The following is a 25,369-nucleotide window of genomic DNA, read 5'->3' as shown; positions in this document are numbered from 1 at the left end:
GCTCAAGCGGAGAACAGGGGAAGTCGCAATTCCAATGATAGCCTTCGTGGAAGGAGGAATGACTATTCCAATGGGGAGAATAACTAGGGATTACCTACATGGTCATAGATTAGCCCCCCATCAATGCACCGCTAATCTATTCCGGATCCTGGGGTGTGTCGAAACCCTGAACGATCAGATGAACCTCGGCCTCTCATGGCACGACGTGGTTCATCTTTATGAATGCCATAGGCTCGGCGACACATACTATCTAAAGTCTAGGACTGACGAAGTGAGGTTGATATCCTGCCTTCTGAAGTCCAGCAAAGGCTTGAAGGACGACCATTTGATCATCTCCGGACCATGGCATGACGGCCCTCACTGTCCGACTAGGGCGGGAACGCCAGGTGGGGTGTCGTAGAACTAGATTCTGTGGGGAGGACTTTAGTTTCAAGCTCCTCCCCCTCCTTTTTCTTTTATTTTAAACTTGTTGGCTTGGTTGCATGTCTCCTCGGACTAACATAAACCTTTTAACGGCCTTCGCAGACAAGGAGTGAACATCCCCTCGGCTGAGCTTGGTCAATATCCCGGCCCTAAATTACCTCCTGAGGTCCGAGATCTTCGTTAGTGAGGACGGACAACTACGGTCGGCTCCTTTGATTTTGGCCTACACTCCACTCACTCGAGCTCAGGTAGAAGCCGGACAAGCTATAAGGGCCGGCAGTCTGAGATTGGCACGCATTGACGTTTCCATACCAGGGTTTCTCGCTGCCACAGACTTGCCTCCTATTCGGTTACCTCCCCAACGTGCCTTTCCCCCAGTAGTTATCCTAGAGGAGGAGGCCGGCTCTTCACATTCATCCTTAGAGGATCAGATAGACCAGTTTCAATTTACTGAGGAATGGGAGGCTTCGGTCAGAGTAGTAGAGATCTCCGACTCTGACGCTGATTTAGACCGCGCTTCAGCGGCTCCTGGTACTGGTTTGGTCATCGCACAACCTGATATCAGCGAAGACACAGAAGAAGAAGAAGGAATGGACCTCCAGCCGAGGACTGGCCTCAGGGGTCTTCTATCCAACAGGTCCAAAGGGCAGACCTCCAAGGAAGTCTCGAAGGGACAGATCGTCCCCAAAGCCCCCGCTCCTCCTCCCCCTCCCTCGTCGGATGCGGCGCTGCAGCCTATGCCTAACTTAAGGCGAAAAAGGCCTGTAGAAGAGACGGAGGAGGGAGAGGTTGCCCGTGAGAAAGCCGGGCCTAAAAAGAAGGGCAAGGAAATGAAAGAGCCCCGAGAGAAAAGGACCAGGTCCACTGAGAGCCGAGATGAGGTGGCCATTCTGAGGGGACCACGAACATGGTCTCCTCGGATCGAGCTAGATGGCGCTCCAATCCTCTGGGATGCGACCCTATGGGAATCCCAGCGAGAGCAGGCTTCGTTCATGGCCGAGGCGCTGCAGCAGCCTCTTCTCTTGCCCCGTGACATGGAGGGTCTCAGGAAGATTCGTCAGCCAGAACTTTTCATGTCACTGAAGAGGGACATGGCTGTGGTAAGTGGAATCTTCTATCTTGTCTTTGTGTTGAGTACCTTCTTATCGTCTTGTCTTGATATCGTCTTGTCTTGATATCGTCTTCATTTCCGTCCGAGCGCAGGTCACCTAACAAATTTATGTTGCTGAGGAGTGGGCCAAGAAGGCCCGTGAGGATATGCATAAGGAGGCTCAGTCCCGTGCTGCAGCTGAGAGGGCCGCTGGCGATCTCAAACGAGATCTTGATCGTCAGGATAATGAACTAAAAGAGGTGAAGAAGGCCAATGCGAGTGCAGAGGCTGGCCTGAAAAATGCTGAAAAGCAAGCCGACGAGCTGTGCAGGCAGCTCCGTCACTCTGAGGAAAGACTGTCAGCGGAGCAACAGGCGGTTTCGGAGCTTAAGGCTGAGCTTGCAAGGACCAAGGAGGAAGCTCGCTTGTCAAGGGAGGTTGCCGAGAGGGCCGTGGCGGCTTCATATGAACGTGGAGTCCACGATACCGAGGAAGTTGCCACCGTCTGCAGGGAATACGTCACTTCGACCTGGGGCGTGGCCATGGATCGGGCAGCCGTCCCCGCAGATTCTGATCTCAGGAAAGCTGAGAACATCTTTTTCCCTGCGGAGATACGTGAGATTCCTGGCGAGGTCGCCTCCACTGAGCCTCCTCCAACAGATTCCTCTGTTCCCGAGACTGGGGGCACGGAGCAAGCCACGCAGGGCCATTCACCCGAGGACAGTCTTCGCATCAGCGAGATCCTCGCCCAGGCCCAGGAAATCGCCCCAGAGAACCCAGCAGCGGATGATCAGCCTGCCCCGACTCAAGGCTCTTAGGGACGTAATATAGGACTTCGTTTGTTTTGCTTTTTGTGCCTCGTTTTGTTTGGTCCTTGCTAATGTTTGTGAACCGAGTTACTTTGAACATTAAATGACAAAAGTTATTTCATTTCAGATATCGTTGCTTTATTCTATTTTGTTTTCATCATGAATGAATGGATATTGGTTTTGCCATTTTACTGCTGAAAGTCAAGCAATAATGAATGAATACATTAGAATGGCGATACTTCATAATTGGGCAAAAACGATTACAATGCTGACTTCTCCCAAGTCCGTGGCTAAGAATCCGTGCAGGACTTGGGCTCCCTTTAACGCTTATTGAGAATCGTTGCGTGGTTAATTTCCCTCAAGTCTGTGGTTCGAGGAGCCATGCAGGACTTGGGTTCTGTTTAACACTTATTGAGAATCGTTGCGTGGTTAATTTCCCCCAAGTCTGTGGTCCGAGGAGCCATGCAGGACTTGGGTTCTGTTTAACACTTATTGAGATTCGTTGCGTGGTTAATTTCCCCCAAGTCTGTGGTCCGAGGAGCCATGCAGGACTTGGGTTCTGTTTAACACTTATTGAGATTCGTTGCGTGGTTAATTTCCCCCAAGTCTGTGGTCCGAGGAGCCATGCAGGACTTGGGTTCTGTTTAACACTTATTGAGAATCGTTGCGTGGTTAATTTCCCCCAAGTCTGTGGTCCGAGGAGCCATGCAGGACTTGAGTTCTGTTTAACACTTATCCCAAATAATTGTACAGTAAAACGGTATCAAGTATAGTGTTTTTCATTAATAAAAGTACCTTTTCAGGTTATTTACATTCCATGGACGTGGCACTACACGTTCGTCCAAGTTTTCCAAAAAGTACGCTCCAATGCCAGCCACTGATGTGATAAGGTATGGGCCCTCCCAGTTTGGTCCAAGCTTTCCCCATGCAGGGTTCCTGGCGTTGCCCAAGACTTTCCTCAGCACTAGGTCCCCGGGTGTCAAGGGTCTCGACTTCACCTTGGCGTCATAGCCTTGCTTGAGCTTTTGTTGATACTGAGCTAGGTGCACCATCGCGCATTCCCTTCTCTCTTCGAGGAGGTCCAGGCTTTTTTCTAAAAGCCCGTTGTTAGCAATGGGGTTGAATGTAGTAGTCCTCTGGGAGGGAAAGTTTATCTCTAATGGGATGACGGCCTCGGCCCCGTAGGTCAACGAAAAGGGGGTTTCTCCCGTGGATCGGCGGGGCGTGGTGCGGTACGTCCATAAGACATGGGCGAGCTCTTCAACCCACCTCCCTTTCGCGTCGTCCAACCTCTTCTTCAACCCATTCACTATGGTTTTGTTGATGGCCTCTGCTCTTCCGTTACCCTGCGGGTAGGCTGGTGTAGAGTATCGGTTGACAATCCCCAGTTCACTGCAATATTCCCTAAAGGCCTTGCTATCAAATTGGAGGCCATTGTCCGAGATTAGGGTGTGTGGGGTACCGAACCTGGTGACGATATTTTTCCAGATAAACTTCTTGACATCAACATCCCTAATGTTTGCCAACACTTCAGCCTCGACCCATTTCGTGAAGTAATCGGTGCCGACGAGAAGAAACTTCTTGTTCCCGGCAGCTTTGGGGAACGGACCTACTATGTCTAGGCCCCATTGTGCGAATGGCCAAGGGCTGGACAATGGGTTAAGTACCCCACCTGGCTGATGTATATTCGGAGCAAACCTTTGGCATTGGTCACACTTCTTCACATATTCCAGAGCCTCCTTATGCATGCTCGGCCACCAGTGACCCAGCGTCATAGCCCTGTGGGAGAGGGACCGACCCCCCGTATGGCTTCCGCAAATCCCCTCGTGCAACTCCTCCAGAATGAGTTCAGTAGCCCTTGGGTGCACACACAGCAAGTATGGCCTTGAGAATGAACGTCTGTAAAGCTTGGAGTCCTCGGACAACCAGAATCGAGGAGCTCTCCTCCTGATTTTGTCAGCCTTGACTTTGTCGTCCGGTAAGGAGTCGTACTTCAAGAATCGGACAAGAGGGTCCATCCAGCTTGGTCCCTCACCGACGTTGTGTACCCGAATACCGTTAGCCTCCTCTTCCGTGGGGCGGCAGAGGTCCTCGACCAAAATAACCCGCGGAAGGGGCTGAGCCGAGGAGGTGGCCAGTGTTGCCAGAGAATCGGCGTGGGTATTCCCACTTCTGGGTATATGCGTTAAACGGAAGTCGTCGAAGTGGGCTTGTAGGCGTTTAGCTCGGGCAAGGTATCGTTGCATTCTTTCATCCTTCGCCTCCAATTCCCCGCTTACTTGCCCTACTATGAGTCTCGAATCCGAGAATATGCTCGCGCATTTCCCACCCAACCTCCGGATCATGGACATCCCCTCCAGCAGTGCCTCGTACTCGGCTTCGTTATTCGTTGCTGGGAATCCCAGTCTCAACGACTTTTCCAAGGTTATACCTTCGGGAGAGATTAGAACGAGCCCCACCCCGGAGCCCTTGTGGTTTGCTGCACCATCGATGTATGCTTTCCACTTATCGTGTTCTTGCAGAGAAATCGTGCTGACCAATTTCCTATCGTCACTCGGTGATCCCGACATTTCCACCCCTTCCAAGGTAGGCTCCACAAATTCAGCTACCAGATCGGCGAGGACTTGACCTTTTATGGCGGTGCGAGGCATGTATCTAATGTCGAAGGCGCTCAAGATGGTTCCCCACTTAGTTATTCTCCCCGTGTAGTCGGCGCTACGGAGGACTGATTTCAATGGAAGTTGGGTCAGCACAACCACTGTATGTGCCTGAAAATAGTGGGGGAGCTTCTTTGTAGCTTGCACGACAGCCAATATCGCCTTCTCGAGGGGGAGGTACCGGGTCTCCGCCTTCTGCAGCGACTTGCTTACGTAATACACGGGCCGCTACGTGCCGTTGTCCTCTCGGATTAGTACTAGGCTCATCGCATGATCGGCGACTGCGATGTATGCATACAACACCTCATCGGCCTCGGGACTGGACATGATCGGTGGTCGGGCGAGGTATTCCTTGAGCTGTTGGAATGCTAAATCACACTCTTCAGTCCACTCGAAACCTTTCCACTTGTGCAATAGGAGGAAAAAAGGTCTGCATCTGTCCGCTGAGCGAGAGATGAAACGGTTTAAGGCTGCTATCATGCCGGTAAGCTTCTGGACATCTTTGGGATTCCGAGGAAGCTGCATACTATGAATGGCCCTTATTTGGTCGGGGTTAACCTCGGTTCCCCGGTGGGTTACCATGTAGCCAAGGAATTTCCCCGATCCCACTCCAAATGAGCACTTGGATGCATTCAGTCGCAGCTTGTACCTTCTCAGGATTTGAAACACTTCGTCGAGGTCTCTGATGTGGTCGGTCACCAATTTACTCTTTACTACCATATCGTCTATATACACCTCGATAGTTTTTCCCATCTGTTGCTCAAACATCCTAGTCATCATCCTTTGATAGGTCGATCCGGCATTCTTCAGGCCAAAAGGCATCACCTTGTAATGATAGTTGCCAACTGGGGTGACGAAAGCAGTTTTTTCCTGGTCTTCGGTGGCCAAGGATATCTGGTGGTAGCCCTGGAAAGCGTCCAAAAAACTCATTCGAGGATGCCCAACAGTTGCGTCTACCAGTCGGTCTATCCGCGGTATCGGGAAAGGATCCTTCGGGCAGGCTTTGTTTAAGTCCGTGAAGTCCATGCAGACCCGCCATTTCCCGCTCTTCTTTTTCACCACGACTGTGTTCGCCAACCATTCGGGGTAGAATACTTCCTTGATAGCCCCAGCTCTCTTCAATTTTGCGACTTCCTCTCTCACAGCGTCCGCATGCTCCTTTGACGGGCGCCTGGGAGGCTGCTTCTTTGGTGGAATAGCCGGATTGACGTTAAGGTGATGGCGTATTAGGTCTGGGTCAACCCCGGGGGCTTCGTAAGGATCCCAGGCGAATACGTCCTCATTTCGTCGAAGAAAATTAATTAGCGCCGATTTTTCCTGTGCTGGTAATTCCGAGCCAATTTGGAAAAATCTCTCGGGGTCTGATCCGACGAGCACTTTCTCCATCTCCTCACAGCTCACCTCCATGGCCGGTCCTTCATTATTCGTAGCTAGGACCGGGGTCCTTGATTGCTATAAGCTATTCCCAGCTGAAGTGGAGGGTTCGATGCTTGATTGTCGAGAAATTGCCGACACCATGCATTGCCTGGCCATTCCTTGGTCCCCTACTATCTCCTTGATTCAACCCTCTGACAGATATTTCACTTTCTGGTGTAGGGTTGACGACACAGCCCCTAGCGCGTGAAGCCATGGCCGTGCCACAATAGCTGTGTAGGGGGAGTATGCGTCCACCATGATGAAGTCCACTTCCATTACTTCTGAATCTGTTTGTACAGGCAACCTAATCATGCCTTTCGGGATGACGACCTTTCCCTCAAAGCTAAGTAGGGGTGAATCGTATAGCGACAGGTCTTCCTGCTTCAAATTCAGCCCCTTATACAGGTCTGGGTACATTACCTCCACGACGCTACCCTGATCAACTAACACCCTCTTCACGTCATAACCTCCTATTCTGAGCGTCACGACTAGGGCATCTTTATGGGGTTGAATAGTTCCCTCCTTATCCTCCTCCGTGAACCCAATTAATGGCAGGGCCCTCTCTCTGGCTCTCTTGGATCCCCTTTCGCCTGGCTCTGTCGGGAACCTACCCACTGACATCACTCTGAACGGGCCGGAACCGGTTCTCCCAGGTGCGGCAAGGATGACATTTATCGTGCCTATGGGTGGCCTCAATGCGCTTTGTCTGGTATCGACATTTGACTGCTCAGGGCGGTGCAACAGGTGCCTTAGCTTTCCTTCTCGGACAAATCGATCCAAATAGTTTCTCAAGTTCCTACATTCGTCAGTGACATGACCAGGCTCTTGGTGATACGCACAGTATAGATTTTGATTGCGTTTTGAGGGGTCGCCTGCCATCCTATTCGGTCATTGAAAGAAAGGTTCGCGCTTTATCCTCTCCAGGATCTCGTGCAACGGTTCTCGGAACACGGCGTGGACTACCTGAGCCCCTGTAGATCCAGATTGTTCCATATAATCTCTCCTTGGCTTGTTACTGCTACTGAAGCGGTCCGACTTGAAGTCCCTCCTCTCCTGAGGGACAAACTTCGCCTTTCCCTTCCCAATCTGTTGGTCCTCTTCGACCCTTTTATACTTGTCTATCCTGTCCATGAGTTGTTACACGCTGGTGACTGGTTTCCCAGTGAGAGACTTTCTCAAGCCATGCTCTGTCGGTAGGCCCCTTTTGAAGGTACTGATGGCGACGTCATTGTGGTTTCCTTCTACCTCATTATACGTCTCCCAATATCTGTCTGAGTAGGCCTTCAGCGTTTCTCCTTCTCGCATGGATAAGGATAAGAGGGAGTCGAGGGGCCGAGGGACTCTAGTGCTGGTGATGAAGCGGGAACCAAAAGCCTGCGTCAGCTATTTAAAGGAGTCTATGGAATTCGGGGGGAGGGCATCAAACCATCTCATGGCCAGGGGTCCCAAGCTGGATGGAAACACCTTACACATTAACGCCTCGTCCCTGGAGTGGACAGCCATCCTTTGGTTGAATTGGCTCACGTGCTCCACTGGGTCAGTTCGACCATTGTATAGGGTAAACGTTGGCTGATTAAACCGCCGAGGAAGCACCGCCCTCTCTATTCTACGAGTAAATGGCGACTAGGAGATTCGGTCCAGGGCCTTGCTCATGGCATCATTGACTAGGCCTTGGTAGGGTGGGCTTTTGCGACCGCGTTTGTGAGGCCGTTCTTCCTCATAGGAGAACGTCTCGCTCTGAGGGGTTCTCGTCCTTCGTCTGTATTCATCATCCTCACCACTGCTAGTATCCGAAACGGGCGAAGGATGTTTTTGCTGGGCTCGACGCAGCTTCTTCTTCAAATCATCAATCTCTTGCTGTAGAGCCTTCCGCTCGTTGTGCTGGTGGGACGCGTGATCTTTCCCTTTCGAGTGACTTCTACTCGTGTGAGAGGTGTTCACACTGCCCTCTCGTTGATTATCTTGGTCCTTCGCTCGTTCAAGGTTTACAAAGTTGTCCTGTCATTGAGATTCTGCACGTCCGGTTTGGCGCGGACCTGATCCTTCCATCCCTTACTGTTTCACTTGTCGAGACACAAGTTCTCCCCACAGACGGCGCCAATTGTAGGGGCGGTTTTTGGGGCTCAGGCCCAACAGGCGGGCGATTCTAGCCCAAAAAGTCCCTCAACAATGAATTTGTAGAGAGTAGGTTACAGAACTAGGTCTTTGACAGCGAGAATGTAGTTATGAACAAGCCATGCAACCAGTTGGACGTAGGGATCTTCCTCTAAGCTTTTGGGATAACAGTTCGTGGGGCTGTATCGTCTGCTTTTTACTTCTGACTCCTTTCTCTTTTTCTATGTTTTTCTTCCTCCTGCCCGCGATCCCTTGGACATGGGGATCTCCTTCTCTTATATAGCATCCTTCCTGAGATCATGACCCTACACTTGTTAATCATCTGGCCCTTTACTTGAGTGCCTGTCCCATAGGTCATCCTCCCTCTTTTCTGTGAGTTGCACTGGCCAAGATAATTCTGCGCTCCTGTCCTTTCCACATTAATGCGGCAGGAAAAGTAATTCCTTGGCATTTAATGCGGCAGTTGTGGTTGCCCCCCTTCCTGAACGTCATGCACTACTCCTTCGTATTGGGTGACTTTTTGCCATGTATAGGGTGCGAATCAGACACCCACTTGGCGAGTCCGAGGAGATACTCCTCCTCGGACGCCCCTAAGCAGGCCCGGCCCAACATGGCTGGGATGGGATATCCTATGCCCATGCCTTTTCTTCTTGTCGTGGTTGGGCTTGGTACATGTACTATGGCCCAACATCGGCTGACGGATTTTACCCCCACAGTAAGTACTCATGTCAATTGTGGACAAGTTCTCATGCTAACTACACTTCAACACAATGAGAACAAAAATGACAATAAATCAGATCAAGGTACATAGCACAAACACAATAATAAGCTGTGAAAGTCTAATGAGCGGACCCATTCCCCTTTTTCTTGAAGAAAAAAACTTACTATTCAGCCAAAAAAAAAAAATGAATGAAAAACTTTCTTAACGTAATTTTTTTTTATTAAGAAAAAAAAAAAGGCACTTTCCTTTGGGAGTCGAAAACTCACTTATTTAAAAATTAAAATAAATAAATAATTCTTTCAAGTTGCAACCAATATTTGACAAACATAACATAAAGGGGAAAGTTAATGGAAAAAAAAAATTATATTTTTTATTCTTGTGAAAAATGCAACCCACAATTTCAAATGTGCCATTTCCAAGTCCACACTTTTATTATTGTGTCAAAAGCTTGAAAATTTTGAAACACTTGGACCATATGTTATGTGCTTTTGTTTGGTACAATAATTAAAGTAGGAGGTTTAAAGTAACACATTTAGAAGTATTATATTTAATTTTTTTGAAAGAAAAAAATGATAGATTTTCATTAGATTGAAGCAGGTAGTTATGATTTTTCTTAATTTATATATATATATATATATATATATATATCTTTTTGGGTTTGTAATTAGTCATGATATCCTTCTTAGCATCTGTTAGTGACTCTTCAAGATTAGTTGCCCAACTATTTATAAAGATTTTGAATAGACTATATATAGAGGCTTGTTCCCATCAAATCACGTCCCACAAATAACCTATCTACCTATCTAAGAGTTGGTGACACCTGGAATTATTTAATTTACTATTTATAATTGTTACCATGGCAAACTTAATTTGTGATCTGTTACAATTGAACAATATAAAAAATGGAATAAATCACTGTTACTCAGATTTCAAACGATTGTTGAATAGTTGGTCAAAAATGATTTTCTACGAGTGTAGTTGAATAGATGGTAAAACTAATAATTCCAGAAGTCATAATGCACTAAGTGCATGGGGTCCAAGGAACACTTGAGTCGAGCTGTTTGTTTGCTTGTGAATTTTCGTGTAATATATGACTTAATGGCTTCATCACCGTTTGTGAAATTGCATATATATATATATATATATATATATTTAATAGCTAAATTGTGAATTGCATCTCATTGTTCTTTCTTTTATGCCTCTTCCATCAAAGTTGATAAGGTCGTGTCCCATCAAAGTTGCTAGGGCTACACCATTTTTATATCTTGTAAGGTTGAAATTTTATCAACCATCTTGTTGGTTTTATTCCGTACCAAATTTGCTTGTATTTTAGCAATTAGTAACCCTGTATTTAGATAGGAATCATGTAAGGGTAGTGTGTGAGAGAGTGTGAAGAAATGCTCAAGATTGTGCAAAGAAGCAAGAACTCGCAACTGGATCCCGCGGGTAGCTCGCGGCTTGCAAGCTGCCAGAAGTTGCACACGTGCCAAGCATGCCATAAGTTGAAACATCATGCCAACTGTTGCACTACAAGACAAAAGTCCCAAGTTGGCCAGACCGTTAGCTTGCGACTTGAACTCGCAACTCTGTCCAGTCACGAGGCCAAGTTGCTAAACTACCCTGTTTGGGAAAAACTGACTCTTTGCATTCCTTTCTCACCCCACTATATATAGACCCTTATACCCAAGAAATGTAGAGAGTTTCCAGAAAGAATTTTAAGAAAGAAACCCTAGAGAAAAACAAGATTGACTCATCCCCAATCTTCACATAGAGACTTTTCAAATTCCTCTACTCTTACCATCTCCATTGTTACATCCTTGAGAGGTACATTACCAAAACATTTTCTCACCATACCCATATATGTGAGAAGGTTGTTTGATGCTTTGGAAAGCAATTAAGAAGAGACCAATTTCATATTGGTTGATGTTATGGTTTATAGCGGAATCCGGTAAGCTAAATAAGAAATAGGTTTGGTGTAACCTTGTTGGAGTAGGAGCTTGGAGGGCTTAGGTATACTAGATAGATTAGGCATGGAGGGTCTTCTGCTGTTCATGTATCACAACTACATTCTTTAGTGAATTATTTACCGCTTAGAGGGCGGTGGAGAGGTTTTACGCCGAGGGCTTCGGTTTCCTCTTCGATAACACATCGTTGTGTTGTCCTTGTGTTTGCATTTCTCTTCCCTTAATCTTTACCATTTAATTTCTACTGTGGATGTGATTTTATTTGGTTTAGATTGTTTATCAATTTTGTTTTAAGCTTATGTTCATATTCTGCACATTAATTGTTTGATATTAAGCTTGAATTGGTAATTTGTAAATTGGGGGTCTAAGCGTTCAAGGTGTTTTATACACTAATTGAACATTCATATCTATATATAAAAAGTGCGAATGCGCTAATGCTATAGTAACAAAAACTGTAATTTGGTTTGTTTAATCATTGCACTGTTTCACTATCTCTTTCTCTTTTATTTAATTATTTTTTAATATTTATAGAGCTGTTGGTTTATACAATAAATTGCCACAATATTTTTCACAATTGTTGAGATGTTATCTCCTTATAGGTCAAAATAAAGTATTCTATTAGAATCAACCACAACTAGAAATAAAGATATTGTGAAAAAAGAAGTACTATAATATTTTTCAAAACACTTTCATAACAAAAGTGTGAATGCGTAAAGTTATAGTAGTAGTTACATTTTTTTTTGGTTTGTTCAATTTGCACTGTTCATTGGCCTTTTTTTTTTTTCGGTAATATTGCCCAGTCAACTTTGTTTTTAATATTATCTGTTAGTTAACACAACAAATTGTCATAATATTTTTCACAATTGTTGAGATCTTAATTCCTTATAGGTCAAAATAAAATATTATGCTAGAACTAATCACAACTAAAAATAAAGATATTGTTATACTGATACAAAAAATTTCACAATTATTGAGGTATCACTTTCTTATAAATTGAAATAAAATAATAAAATATAAGATTTTGACCAACTATTATTGAAATGTTTTGTGAAAATGTTGTAACACTTGTTGTGTGAATGTGTAAAAGCTACTGTAGTAACTTTGATACTTTTTGATTTATTCAATATGTACTGTTCATCACAACTTGTCAACTAGAATTGTAAAATTAGTAACAACTCGTCATGGGTCCATTTTAAAGTCGGTGACAACTTGTCATGGATCCATTTTGTAGACAAGCATATAGTCCTTGCTGTTATTCTTTTAGTTATATTCTAACAAAATCTTATGATTTCTAGAATATTTCATTGTGCAATATCTAAAATTCCTCAAAAAATTTTAATGTCCCAAAAATTTTCTTCATATATTTTGAGTTTTGTGTGTTAGTCATACTTAGAAAGTTAAAATAGTGATCTATGGTATTCTATTTTTTGCTTAGAGAACACTAATTTATTAGAGGTTTAAATCTTCTAGATTTATAATTTTATCTAATAAAAACTTCAATAACATATGTCTTTTGTTATTTTGTTCTTTTTTTTTTTTTTTTTTTTTCTTTCTTAAAAAGGTTTTGCATTAAAAATTAAGTAAGCTAAGCATCGAAGTTAGGCTCATAAAATAAAATGCTAAAGAAGGAAGTATGAATAACAATTTTATTTTATTTTATTTTTTTTTGAGAATGTGAATAACAAAATATTCGTTGCAAATGGTTGTGGGTATTTAATTTGATGAAGAGTTTCAATTGTAGCTTATGTCATCATTTATTGTGAAAATTTAAATATAATGTTTTATTAAAACTTAGTTGTTTATTATTGGAAGATGACAACATTTGTTATCATTCTCAATAGAATTTTTTTGTAAGTAGATACTATTTTTAGTAAATAGGTTCTGAGAAATTATCATACTAAATCGATAACCATATTTTAAATAACTATTCTAAATTTAAATACGTGATTTGATATTACTTCAAAAAAAAATTCTATCTAAAATTTTCTCACTCAAAGGGCAACAAGTGCTTTACACGTGCAACCCTAACTAGTGTGTCTATATATATATATATATATATATATATATGTTTTGCTATAATTTAATCAATGATCTATAGATTTATAATTTTAGATATTTTTTTAATATAAAAAACTTGATGAAAATTTTAAATTTAATACATTTTTTCAGAAAATTTCTTTCTCATATGTAAAATATGATCATCGACATTGCACGTACAAATATAAGTAAATATATAAATCTTTTTTATTTATTTAGTGTAAGGAAGGAAAACTTCAATTATATATATATATATATATATACACTTAAAAAAAAAAAACAATTTTTGAGGTGTACTTTTCTGTTATGTTTTATGAGGTAATATATATTTTTTATCAATTGGTGACGAAATTTCAAATTTTAATTCTTGCTCTTGCCATTTTCAAATATGTGCATTCAATGAGTAGAATGTCAGAGATTGTTTGATTTTGTTTATTTAAACCAATTTTATTTATGTTTTCTTAATGAGATCTTGTTCTAATTGTTTGTATCAACTTTATTAGTCCTTACAATATCATTTGTATAAAGTGTAAGAAAATATTAGTTACGTTTTCTTAATAGGATCTTTTTATAATTTCTAAGAAATTAATTCTATCATTGTGCTTTGAATATAATTTATTTTTGATTAACTATTTCCTGCTATGCCAATGTTTGTCGTAGCATGAACATATTGGGCTGGACAATTATGGAAGCTCTTGGAATGAATGCAGCTATAAGGTTAGTGAAAGAGAAACATACCTCAACAAAGCTATATATATTTCTATACTCGATCGCAAAATGTCTGAAAAATTAAAACCAAAATATATTTTTTGCAGTGTGAGAGTGTCAAATGAATTGGGAGCATCTCATCCAAGAACAGCTAAATTTTCATTAGTGGTGGCCATGGTGACCTCATTCTTGATCGGTATTATCATCTCAGTCATTCTAATCCTGGCACGAAACGTCTACCCATCATTGTTTTCGAGTGATGCAAGTGTTGAAACTCTCGTTAAAGATCTTACACCAGTACTGGCTCTTTGCATCGTCGTTAACAATGTTCAACCTGTTCTCTCTGGTTAGAAACTTAAAATTTTCCAGTTAAAAAATTTCGATCTTTTGTTTTATAACACATCAGCCTCTTTAGTCTTTATATCATATTATCTTCTTCTTTTAAATAAAAATTCAGATTCTTGAGGGATATGGAAATAGATTTTAATTAATTGGGTGAATAATTTTTTTTCACAGGGGTGGCCATTGGGGCAGGATGGCAAGGTATTGTTGCTTATGTGAACATTGCATGTTACTACGTTTTTGGGATCCCTTTGGGTCTCATTCTGGGTTACAAGCTTGATTGGGGTGTCACGGTAAGTCTTGCTCTCCTATTTTTTGTTTATTTTATTTCTACTACCAAGTGAAAATGGTGGAAGTAGCAAGCCAGCATACTAGTAATGTTTAATAATTATGAAACAAAAATGAAAAGAAAAAACAATCACAAACTTGTAATACTCAAAAGAGGACCTCATATTGCTTCAGATAAGCCATGTATCACCAAGTAAATGAATTTCTTACCCTTCTTTTTTATGTGAAACATGAACTCCATTGTCATTCTCAATTTTGCAGGGGATTTGGTACGGCATGATGATTGGAACGATCGTACAGACTGGTGTACTTTTCATTATAGTTTATAGGACCAACTGGAACAAAGAGGTAAACCTTTTTCTCACATAGCATAAACTAGCAAAACCATCCTCAATGAAATTCATTTTACCAAAAATAAAAATGAAAGAAAGAAAACAATCATCTTCAATCTTAAATATATAGTTGCATAACACAAACAGTGTTCAACGATTAGCCCATGTTAAGAGTGGAAGGATTGACTAAATTGGTGTGAAATGCAGGCATCAATTGCTGAAGACAGAATAAGGAAATGGGGAGGGCCGAAACAGAGTGATGTAGAGAAAACAAACGAGAGCTGAGAGTTCAAGGAAACATGCCTGAGTTTTTTTTTTTTTTTTTTTTTTTTTTTCAGAATAATAAGATTATCATTGTTCAGCTAATGAGTATTTGACATCAGCATTTTGAAGCTAATTAGCCTAATTTTATTCAACTTTTTTGGTCTGGGCCGAAGAGCTCATGATTTCACTTTCCTTGCTAGAAGCAATAAATTTTCTTTGTATTGCCTGACAATCTAGATCAATTTTAAGACCGGCTAATTTCTAGTGAAGCTATGCTAAAAGGGGTTGGGTTTTTGTTAGCCTATACCTTTTTCCAACTGCTAGTGTTTGGTTAATCTGGGTTGCCAATTCAACCCCCTCCTCCTTCCTCTTTCTGGCAAACACAACCAAAGCAACATAAATTCATAACCTTGTACTAAATTACAAAAGTGGAGCATACTCATGCAAATATTCTTCAAATTATATTTCCGTATTTAGCACTAGTCCAATTAGACTATAAATCAAAGATGTATTTAGCACTAATTAATCCTATTAGACTATAAATCATTAAATCAAGATGTAGAACAATGTCCCATTATTACACATTCAACAAAATATATATCCTCAAAAACCAAACCACCTATTCATTACCCAAGTGTAATTCTAGTGCTACATAAAAAGTCATAACTTTTGTCACAACTATCTTACATAGAAAACTGTGACTAGTGGCATCAACATATAACTTGTACATGGTCTCCCCATATTTCCTTTACCACTTACTATTTAACACATGGACAATTATGACAAAAGTTGTAGTTTATTATATGGTTTTTAGACTTTTTGATCACCCAGTAACCATAGACATTGCACAACACACTGCACTCAAATCCTACTGGCTACTACTATGAAGTCAATGAGATCAAAAAATACAAGGGAAAAGAAGAGAGAGAGGGATCAACAAAATGCAAGAGCATTGGAAATAGATTAGCCATCCTCCTAATCCAGGCAAATTACACCATACAACTCAAGAAAGGTCAACACTAAAAAGATTGTTACATACAGCACATGGTCAAACCTAACTAGCAGTACCGTATCTTCAACAAGATCTATGAGGAAAAAGGCAAGGAAACAAAATGGTGCCTAGCTTGGCTGAGTTGACGTAGAAGAGGTACAAGAGTTTGTGAATAAAATATAAATTAAGAAAAAAAAAAAGCGCTACTTAAATAGAGTAGAAATAAAAGAGCTCAACGCAAATGGAAGTGAAAAACAAGCTGCATTAAGTAGAAAAGTGAGCTTTTTCCGTTAAATTTGACTAAAATTTTGCTTAGGACAACGTGAATGATCTAAATACCATGTTCAGGATAGCATCCCATCACGTGTTAACAACTTGTTTGGTTAGCCTCATGTTGTATCCTGCACTACTTTTTCCCCACTTTTCTGATTGGACACCTCCACCCAAGCAACAAAAAAAATACCAATGCTCCATTGCCTATTCGGCTATTCCAACATGACAAACACAACAACTACACGGGTCCATAATCTAGAAGTACAGAATGATATCAATCCAATCATGCCTCATCCCCGTGACATGATTTCTTAATATCACCAAGAACGCAAGAATAATGGTGGAACTGTGGAAGAAGCCACAAGTCCAGCTTTGAACAGTTGGAAAAATTACTTTTATACAGTCACATGGCCACTGTTTACCAAATGCTAGCCATAAAATATCTTACTAGCGTTGGTAATAGCGAGAGTTGCACTTAAGCGCAAAGAACTCTTGGAATCTAATTACTGGAGTGAAGCTCAAATTTTTAAGAAATAATTTATAATTATTATTAACGAGAAATACAACAAACAAATTATCATATAAATTGAAATAAAAAATTTTATATAATTCATATCACATTTAGAGAAACCCTATTTTTGCAATTTTAACAAAAAAGTTACAAGTCAAGTCATTTTATTTTTTTGGATTAGCTAGATATGAATAATTTCCTTTCTTAAATCTCCAGTATCCATAATGCCCTATAACTAATTAGTAATATTAGTTATTAATTTAATCACTTAATGACTATAAGTTTATAAGAATTAGTTTGTTATGTTCAACATCAACCACTGAAATAACTATACAATTAGCACAAATATATTATACCATGCTTTTTTTTTTCATGAATGAGCTAAGAATATGAGGACATAGCAATATTGTAATTGATACCAAGCAAATATCCAAATGGGAAAAAATTGAATAAGAAGACGAAGCTGGGTGGGTATAGTTTCAAGGAGAAAAAATCAAGAAAAAATAAAAATAAAAATAGAGAAGAACTCAAAGGTTGTGGGTTTCAAGACAAGTTACACTCAAATTTTTTTTTTTTTTTTTAATACGTTGCACTAAAAATATGTCAAATCAATGGTTTATATCAATAATGTCAAAATCCTATCGTTTTAATTATGTTAAAAAACAAGTCTTAACCTTTAGTAATCACTAGTGTGCAACCCCATGCATATACACAAGCACATTTAAAACCAATCACAATTATATAAATAAATAAATAAATATATATATATATATATATAATTTAGAATCTAATTGGATCTAAACTTTTTGATTTTTGCAAAAATTAGATGAGGCACATGGCTTCAAATTAGACTTCAATTTGAAATTTAGGCTACGTTTGGATAGGGCATTTGCATCTGCGTTTTCCCTTTTTTTTTTTTTTTTTTTTTTTTTCACGCGTTTTTGAGCTTTTTGAGTGCTGCGGTTACTGTTCATGTACTGTTCAATGAACAGTAACCGCAAATTTTGACTTTTTCAATTTGTTTTAGCCAATCACAGCACATCATGTACTGTTACGGACCCACAAATTTCACTTTTCTGCAACTTTTTCATTAAAATGGGTCCCACGATACTATTTACACATTTAAAAATTATTTTGCTACAGTGTTTTTCAGTTTTCAGTTTCAGTTTTCAGTTTTCAGCTGTATCCAAACGGACCCTTAATTGGATTTTCTCTCAACTTTGACTATATATATATATTGAAAACTCACTTAGTGTATAAACACTTGTGAAAGTTTAAACCCCTAAAAACAAATATTCTAATATAAGCTTATATTCAAACAATATATGTGCGGAATATGAAATATAAGCAATACCCAAATAAGTAAACTACTCTAAGCCATTAATTAATCACAACCAGCAGAAATTAAAAGATAAGAGTAAGGGAAAGAGATATGCAAATACAAGATAACACCGGCACGTGTTATCGAAGAGGAAACCAAAGAACTCGGTGAAAAACCTCTCCGCCACCCTCCAAGTAGTAAATGATCCACTAGAAAATCAGTTGGGATACATGAATAGCAATAGATCCTCCAAGCCTAATATACCCAATGCACCTAAACCCTCCAAGCTTCTTACTCCAATAAGGTTACGCCAAACCGTGTGTAGGAGGCAAAATTTTAAGCCAATCATAAAATGCCACATCAAAATTTAGAGACAAAATTTAAATTAATATGTCATTAAATTAGATAAATCAAGTGTTGACATGTGTCATTTAAGATGATATTTATATAGGGATAAATATCTTGATGATAATTATTCTAATTAAATAGAGATAAATATCTCAATTAAATTGGAATGATAATAGTTAGTCATTATCTCTATTAAAATAAATAAATAAAAATAGAGATAATTATCTACAAGGAAGTCAATCCCAAGTGGGACTTATCTTTTGAAACCATTATAAATAGAAGGCATACCTCCTCTCATTGACACAATTTTTCTAAGACGTCAAAGTTCTGGAGAAATTCTACCTCAAGAACACATGAAGAATATTCAAATAAGTTCTTTGAAGTTCTATTAGAATTAAGCTAAAAAAGTCTCCATAAACTTCAACAAACCTCAAATCCTTGAAACTCAATGAATCAAGCCTCTAAAGCCCCGAAGAACTTCAACCTAAAAACCTTGATATTCAAAGACTTGAAGAACAATAAATCTCTAATAAGCTCAAAGCTAGAGATTTGTTGTGAAGACCGTTCAATCCATCTTTCAACTAAAGTTAAGAAGATTCCTTGTTCGAGTCAAGTTCAATGAAGATAGAATCAGAGGGTATTCTTTTGTAAAAGAATTGAAATAGAGATTGTACTAATTATTCATCAATACAAATTATTATTTGCAAACCATATTTCTTTTCAATTGTTTAATTTTCTACAATTGCGAAAAATGTGTGTTTACACCGTATCTTCTCTTACTTTTCGGATCCCACAAGTAGTCTATTACATCAACCAATATGAATTGGTTCTCTCTTGAACTGCTTCCCAAACACCAAGAACCTTCTCACTACTTTGAATTTGGTGAGGTAAGGATTTGGTTTATAATCCTCTCATGGGTATGACAATGGAGATGGTAAGAGTAGAGGAATTTGGAGAATCAAATGTATAAAATTGTGGATAAATCAATCTTGTTTTTCTCTAGGGTTTCTCTCTTAAAATTCTTTTTAGAAGCTCTCTACATTTCATGGGTATAAGAGTATTTATAGTAGGGTATGAGATGGAATATGAAAAGTCATTTTTCAGCAAAACAGTGTGCATTGGCGAGTCACTCTCGCGACTGGGATGAGTCGCCAGTTACCAGATTAGGCCAGACTGTACTTTTTGTCCTGTAGTGATCCAGCTAGCCTGACTTTTCATCTTCCTGCATGCTTCACACATGTGCTTCATTTTGGTGAGTCACCACTCGCGAGTTAGTTGCGAGTCAAGTCGTGAGTGACCTTCTTGTTGCACACTCTTGATCAAATCTTCACTTTCTCACATAAAACCCTTATATTATTCCCACCTAGATACAAAGTTTCTAAATACTGAATTACAAGCAAATTTGGCATAGAATAAAGCCAACATATAGTTGAATAAATTCAACTTTACATAGTTTTGAATCTAATTAGATCTAAACTCCTTGGTTTTTGCACCCAATAATTCACTTGCCACAAAAATTAAAAAAAATTAGATGGGACACATGGGACAAAATTGAACTTTAATTAAAATTCAATTTAGAATCTAATTGAATTTAGACTCTTTGATTTTTGCACCTAATAATTCACTTGACATACAAATTTAAAAATTCTATGAGACATATGGCGCAAAATTAGACATGATTTAGAATCTAATTGGATATAGACTTTTCGGTTTTTGCATTCAAAAATTCACTTGCTACAAAAATTAAAAAATTAGATGGGACACATGGCACAAAATTGAACTTCAATTAAAATTCAATCTAGAATCTAATTGAATTTTAACCCTTTGATTTTTGTACTTAATAACTCACTTGACACATAAATTTAAAAACTAGTATGTAACCTATGCTTATGCATGGGAATGATTAATTGTAGTTGTGCTGTTGATGTTAGCTTGTGTTATTAGACATATAAGACGTAGTTTGACCATGACATTTGAAGATATTAAAATAGTTTTTCCTTACAATATTCATGATATTGATTACGTCAAGTTTCTTGTTACATTGCTATTACGTATATGACTTTGAAAATCATTATTGGATACTACATATACAATATCAATTCATAATTATTGTCTGTGAAATTCTACTAAATACAACACAAACTAAAATAATAAACTGGTCAAATAGTATCTCCTAAATTGAAATAGGATAGGTGTATGTGATCGTTCTACACAATTACAATTTTTTACGTTCAATGTATTCACATACAAAATATCTGAATAGAAATTGAATAAAAAATATGCTCATTAGTTTAGGGAAAAACAAAAAAAAAAAACAAAAAAAACAAAAATCTAAACAACTTAATTTGTGTGGAAAGCTAACAAAAGCAAAATCCAATTTTGATTTTAACTGAATTTTCTCTAAACTTTGGTTAAAATATATATATAAATATATATTACATAGTCATAGTATATTATATAAATGACTTATAAATTTGAATTTTTTTTAGCTATATGATTAGGTTTTTTAAGGTTTATTTATATTGGGCTCTCCGTTTTCTACACTAAATTAACCCATTTAGCACAAAAATTAAAAAATTTAGATTAGATGGGACACGTGGCGTAAAACTAAACTCTAATTGAAATCCAATTTTTACACTAAATTAACTTGCTTGACACAAAAATTTAAAATTTAGATTAGATGAGACACATAATGCAAAATTAGACTCTAATTAAATTCCAATTTGAAATCTAATTGGATTTTCTCTCAGCTTTACCTATTATTATATATATAGATTAGATGAGACACATGATGCAAAATTAGACTCCGATTTAGAATTTAATTGAATTTTCTCTCAACTTTGGCTACTAATATATATGTGTGTGTGTGTGTGTGAGAGAGAGAGAGAGAGAGAGAGAGAGAGAAATAGTGACTATGAAATTTTTAATATGTCACAGCTAACAAGTATAATTGATAGTGGATGATTGGTTTAACAAAAAAAATTCAATCAAACTTAATTCAAAGTGTAAAGCATTGAGTGCATTGCAAACACAGAATTTCTCAACTTGTTGTATCATGTAACTATAAGTGGTGGACATTTTATACTTTTTGCAACCTACCACTTTACATAGACCACTCACATTCTCACAACTCAACAAATTGTGAAATTGGATGTGTGAATTGTCGTCTATAGGTGGACTTGATGCGCTATAGAAAGAAGTTTTCTTTCGGTACAAAAACCATTTGTGCATTACATAGGTAATGAAATAAGTTAGTAGAGTAATAGTTATTCCAAGACCAGAACCTTTACCACACTCTTTCCCGCAATTAACTTATGTGGTAAACTGTGATTGATCGTCTTTTATTTTCATATGAACTAACTATTTTTTCTCCATCACTCGTAGTTTGCCAAATAGAATAATTGTGAGAAAGACGGTGGTCATAGAATTTTTTAAAAAAGCAAACAATCTTACTAATTTTTTTATATAAGTAAACAACCTCATACCAATTCCTTTTATGATAACTAAACAAAAGCTATCTTACAATAAATTCATGTTCCAATAAATCTCATCTCTGTCAATAAAAACAAACTAAAAGGGTTTGGTTCAGTAGTATGAGTCTTCATATCACTTCACATGTTACTTAACAATAATTGGGTGATTCGAACAATGACACTTCAATGAATATATTGTGCACATAACATAACAAGAAATCTATTAAAAACCCCTTAAAAATAAATAAATAAATAATAATAATAATAATAACCTAAAAGTATGGAGCTTAAATACTATATATACTTGTCTGAATTAATGCAGTTCACATCAAATCATTTCCTACTACAATTTACTAGTAATAAGTCCTTTCCATTTTATAAGTTCTATCCCCCCCCCCCCCCCTCTCTCTCTCTCTCTCTCTCTCTCTCTCTCTCATTCATGGAGAATGGTAATCAACCACTTCTCTCGTCCTCCAGAGAAGTGAACCAAGAGCAAGATCACCAGCTACAGTCCCTTCCAGTAGCAATACACACTTCCTCTACTGCTACCTTTAACGCCGATGCTGCTGACATCCCTCCCATTAAAAGTCCTGTCGATTTCTACAGAGCGTTCCTTACTGAATCAAAGAAGCTCTGGTACCTCGCCGGCCCAGCCATCTTCACCTCCTTATGCCAATACTCTCTCGGTGCCGTCACTCAAGTCTTTCTGGGCCAGGTCGGCACACTCGACCTCGCCGCTTTCTCCATCGAAAACTCTGTCATCGCCGGCTTTTCGCTGGGCATCATGGTACCCTCTACTGTTAATATTACAATACACACAGTTAACAATATTGATTCTTTGTATCTCAATTGGTTTTTTTTTGTGTATATATCTACTCTAACAAAATTGAATTTCAATAGCTCGGAATGGGAAGCGCACTCGAAACACTATGTGGGCAAGCGTTTGGAGCAGGACAGATTGATATGCTAGGAATTTACATGCAAAGGTCATGGGTGATCCTGACCACCACAGGTTTGTTTCTCAGTCTTTTGTACATCTTCGCGGCGCCACTGTTGAAACTGATTGGACAAACGGAAGCAATATCGGACGCAGCGGGAATGTTCGCACTTTATATGCTTCCGCAGCTATTTGCTTACGCTCTAAATTTTCCGATGGTCAAGTTTCTGCAATCACAGAGCAAGATCTTTGTGATAGCTTTGATTGCGGCTGTGACATTGGTTCTGCACACAGTGTTTAGCTGGCTTTTGATCTTGAAGTTAGGTTGGGGTCTGGTGGGTGCGGCGGTGGTGTTGGACTCGGCCTGGTGGGTCATAGTGATAGTGCAACTGTTGTATATTTTAAGTGGGAGTTGTGGTCGAGCTTGGTCTGGGTTCTCATTGAAGGCGTTTCATAATCTTTGGGGATTCGTTAAGTTATCTCTGGCCTCCGCAGTAATGATCTGGTAAGAAACTCATGTAGTGTCACTGTTAACACTATTTTGTTTAGGAAAATTATTACTTCACATTCAGGAACATCCAAGTATCTACATTTTATATGTAACCTAAGAATCACGTACATTTCATTTAAAATGCGGCACCCATGTTGTATATGTTTGTATCCATGTCATACTGATATTGTATGGCTAGTCGTTTTATGTTATAATTTTTTAGAAAATGCTCATGTTATCGTATTATTCCCGTATTCAGAGACGGAGTCAGAATTTAGAGTAGGAGGGCAATTTTGCTACTTGCTACGTACTATAACTCTAGCCTACAGCTTTGCTACTTAGACACTGTGGGGTTTTTGTTTTTTGTTTTTGTTTTTTTTTTTTTTTGGTCTTTGATGTGTGTGTTTGTTGTTAGGTAAGGACAAAATTATTTTGCTACAAATTTTTTAGAAGGCTAGGTTGTTTGTTTTGGGTAAAATTTATTGGTTAGACTTAATTTTTTTTTTGGTAATTTTTGTTGTTGAGCTAATTTTTTTGGGGCTTGTATATTTTGTTTTAGATTTTAGACCTATACATTTTTTATGGTCTTTAGAAGGAGAAAAATGTTAAAGATACAAATGTTTTTTTTTTTTTTAATTATAAGTTAATGATGTGGTGAGTGGTATTAGTAAGTAAAAAAATAATATAAGTGGTGGATCCAGATATAAACCAATAAAAATTTACTATCTCAACACTTTGTACAAATATTATAGAAAAGTTTGTAACTATAGTAATTTTCTTAAAATAATAAATGATTTTGTTAGGGGGCAAAGTGTAATTTTATAAAATAAAATTGCTAAAATTATACCCATATATATATATATATATACTAATATTTTTTATATAAAAATTAGGGGTGCCATTGCCCCCCCCCCCCCCAACACAATCCTCAATAATGGTTCAGTTCCTATTAGTATCCATGATACAAGTCAGATTGCCTTTTCCTATGGGAGGTCGAGTGCTAGGCTAGTTTCAGTCTTTGGTTCCTGAGTTGATGGGATGGGAATCACAAGGCTTTAAAGAAAGCCGAGGAGCGGGATTTAACCAGATTCGCTTTGGAACACTGTACTCAGGGTTCCAAACCTCTTCCTGATGGAAAGACCACTATTGAGGGAAATTCAGACTCACTCTTGGTATCAATTCTGAGAAGACTTTTGCCCCACTGGCAAAGGTTACTTTTGTACTGGTACTCATGTTCGTGTTTCCAAGCCTATAACATATAGTATGTGCACAGTATAAATTTTTTTGATGTGAAATAATTATGGTTATGGGTTAATTTTGTCCATTAATCCTATGCACTGAAGGAGACGTTAGACAACTATTTTAGGACCTTATATCTTAAAAAAAAAAAAAAAAAAAAAGTAAAATGCAAAATTGACTTTTTAAGTTTCTTCATATTTCATTTTAGTCCTCTAACTTTGCGTATGTTCATTTCAGTTTTTTAACTTTCAAGTTTATTCAATTAAGGCTTTTCCATCAACTTTTGTTATATGTTGTGATTAATTTTTTAATTTTATAAATTTTTCTTCAAATTTTTTAAATTGAAAAAATTCAATTAATGATTGAAAAATATTTTCCAATTTTTTTTTTCAAATTTTTTTTTATAAAAGTTAATAGAAATGTCTTAATTGAATAAATCTGAAACTTAAATGATTGAAATGAACGAATGTAAAATTAGAGGACTAAAATGAAATCTAAAGAAAGTTAAAAAGTCAATTTCGCATTTTAGCCTAGCTTACATTGAATAATTTCTAACCTGCCCTAGCTTACATCGAAAACATGAGTTGTCACTTGTCAACGACTCATTAAATTGCAAGTTT

At 38.6% G+C, this 25,369-nt stretch overlaps 2 protein-coding genes across 2 annotated transcripts in view; both read left to right on the top strand.

Moving 5' to 3' along the window:
* LOC126718415 (protein DETOXIFICATION 29-like) overlaps positions 1–15,358 on the top strand; it is a 54,583-nt gene extending 39,225 nt beyond the window's left edge. The window contains exons 5-9 of the mRNA XM_050420590.1: positions 13,893–13,949; positions 14,048–14,286; positions 14,457–14,575; positions 14,832–14,918; positions 15,110–15,358. Of these exons, the coding sequence (XP_050276547.1) occupies positions 13,893–13,949; positions 14,048–14,286; positions 14,457–14,575; positions 14,832–14,918; positions 15,110–15,187 (580 nt within the window). The 3' untranslated portion in view covers positions 15,188–15,358. The remainder of the gene's footprint in view (positions 1–13,892; positions 13,950–14,047; positions 14,287–14,456; positions 14,576–14,831; positions 14,919–15,109) is intronic.
* Positions 15,359–22,496: 7,138 nt separating this feature from the next.
* LOC126718417 (protein DETOXIFICATION 29-like) overlaps positions 22,497–25,369 on the top strand; it is an 8,996-nt gene continuing 6,123 nt past the window's right edge. The window contains exons 1-2 of the mRNA XM_050420595.1: positions 22,497–22,870; positions 22,984–23,525. Coding sequence (XP_050276552.1) covers positions 22,523–22,870; positions 22,984–23,525 — 890 coding nt within the window. The 5' untranslated portion in view covers positions 22,497–22,522. The remainder of the gene's footprint in view (positions 22,871–22,983; positions 23,526–25,369) is intronic.

This window comes from Quercus robur, chromosome 3 (assembly GCF_932294415.1).
Source record: "Quercus robur chromosome 3, dhQueRobu3.1, whole genome shotgun sequence".
Classification (NCBI taxonomy): domain Eukaryota; kingdom Viridiplantae; phylum Streptophyta; class Magnoliopsida; order Fagales; family Fagaceae; genus Quercus; species Quercus robur.
This window is presented reverse-complemented; position numbering and strand designations above follow the sequence as displayed.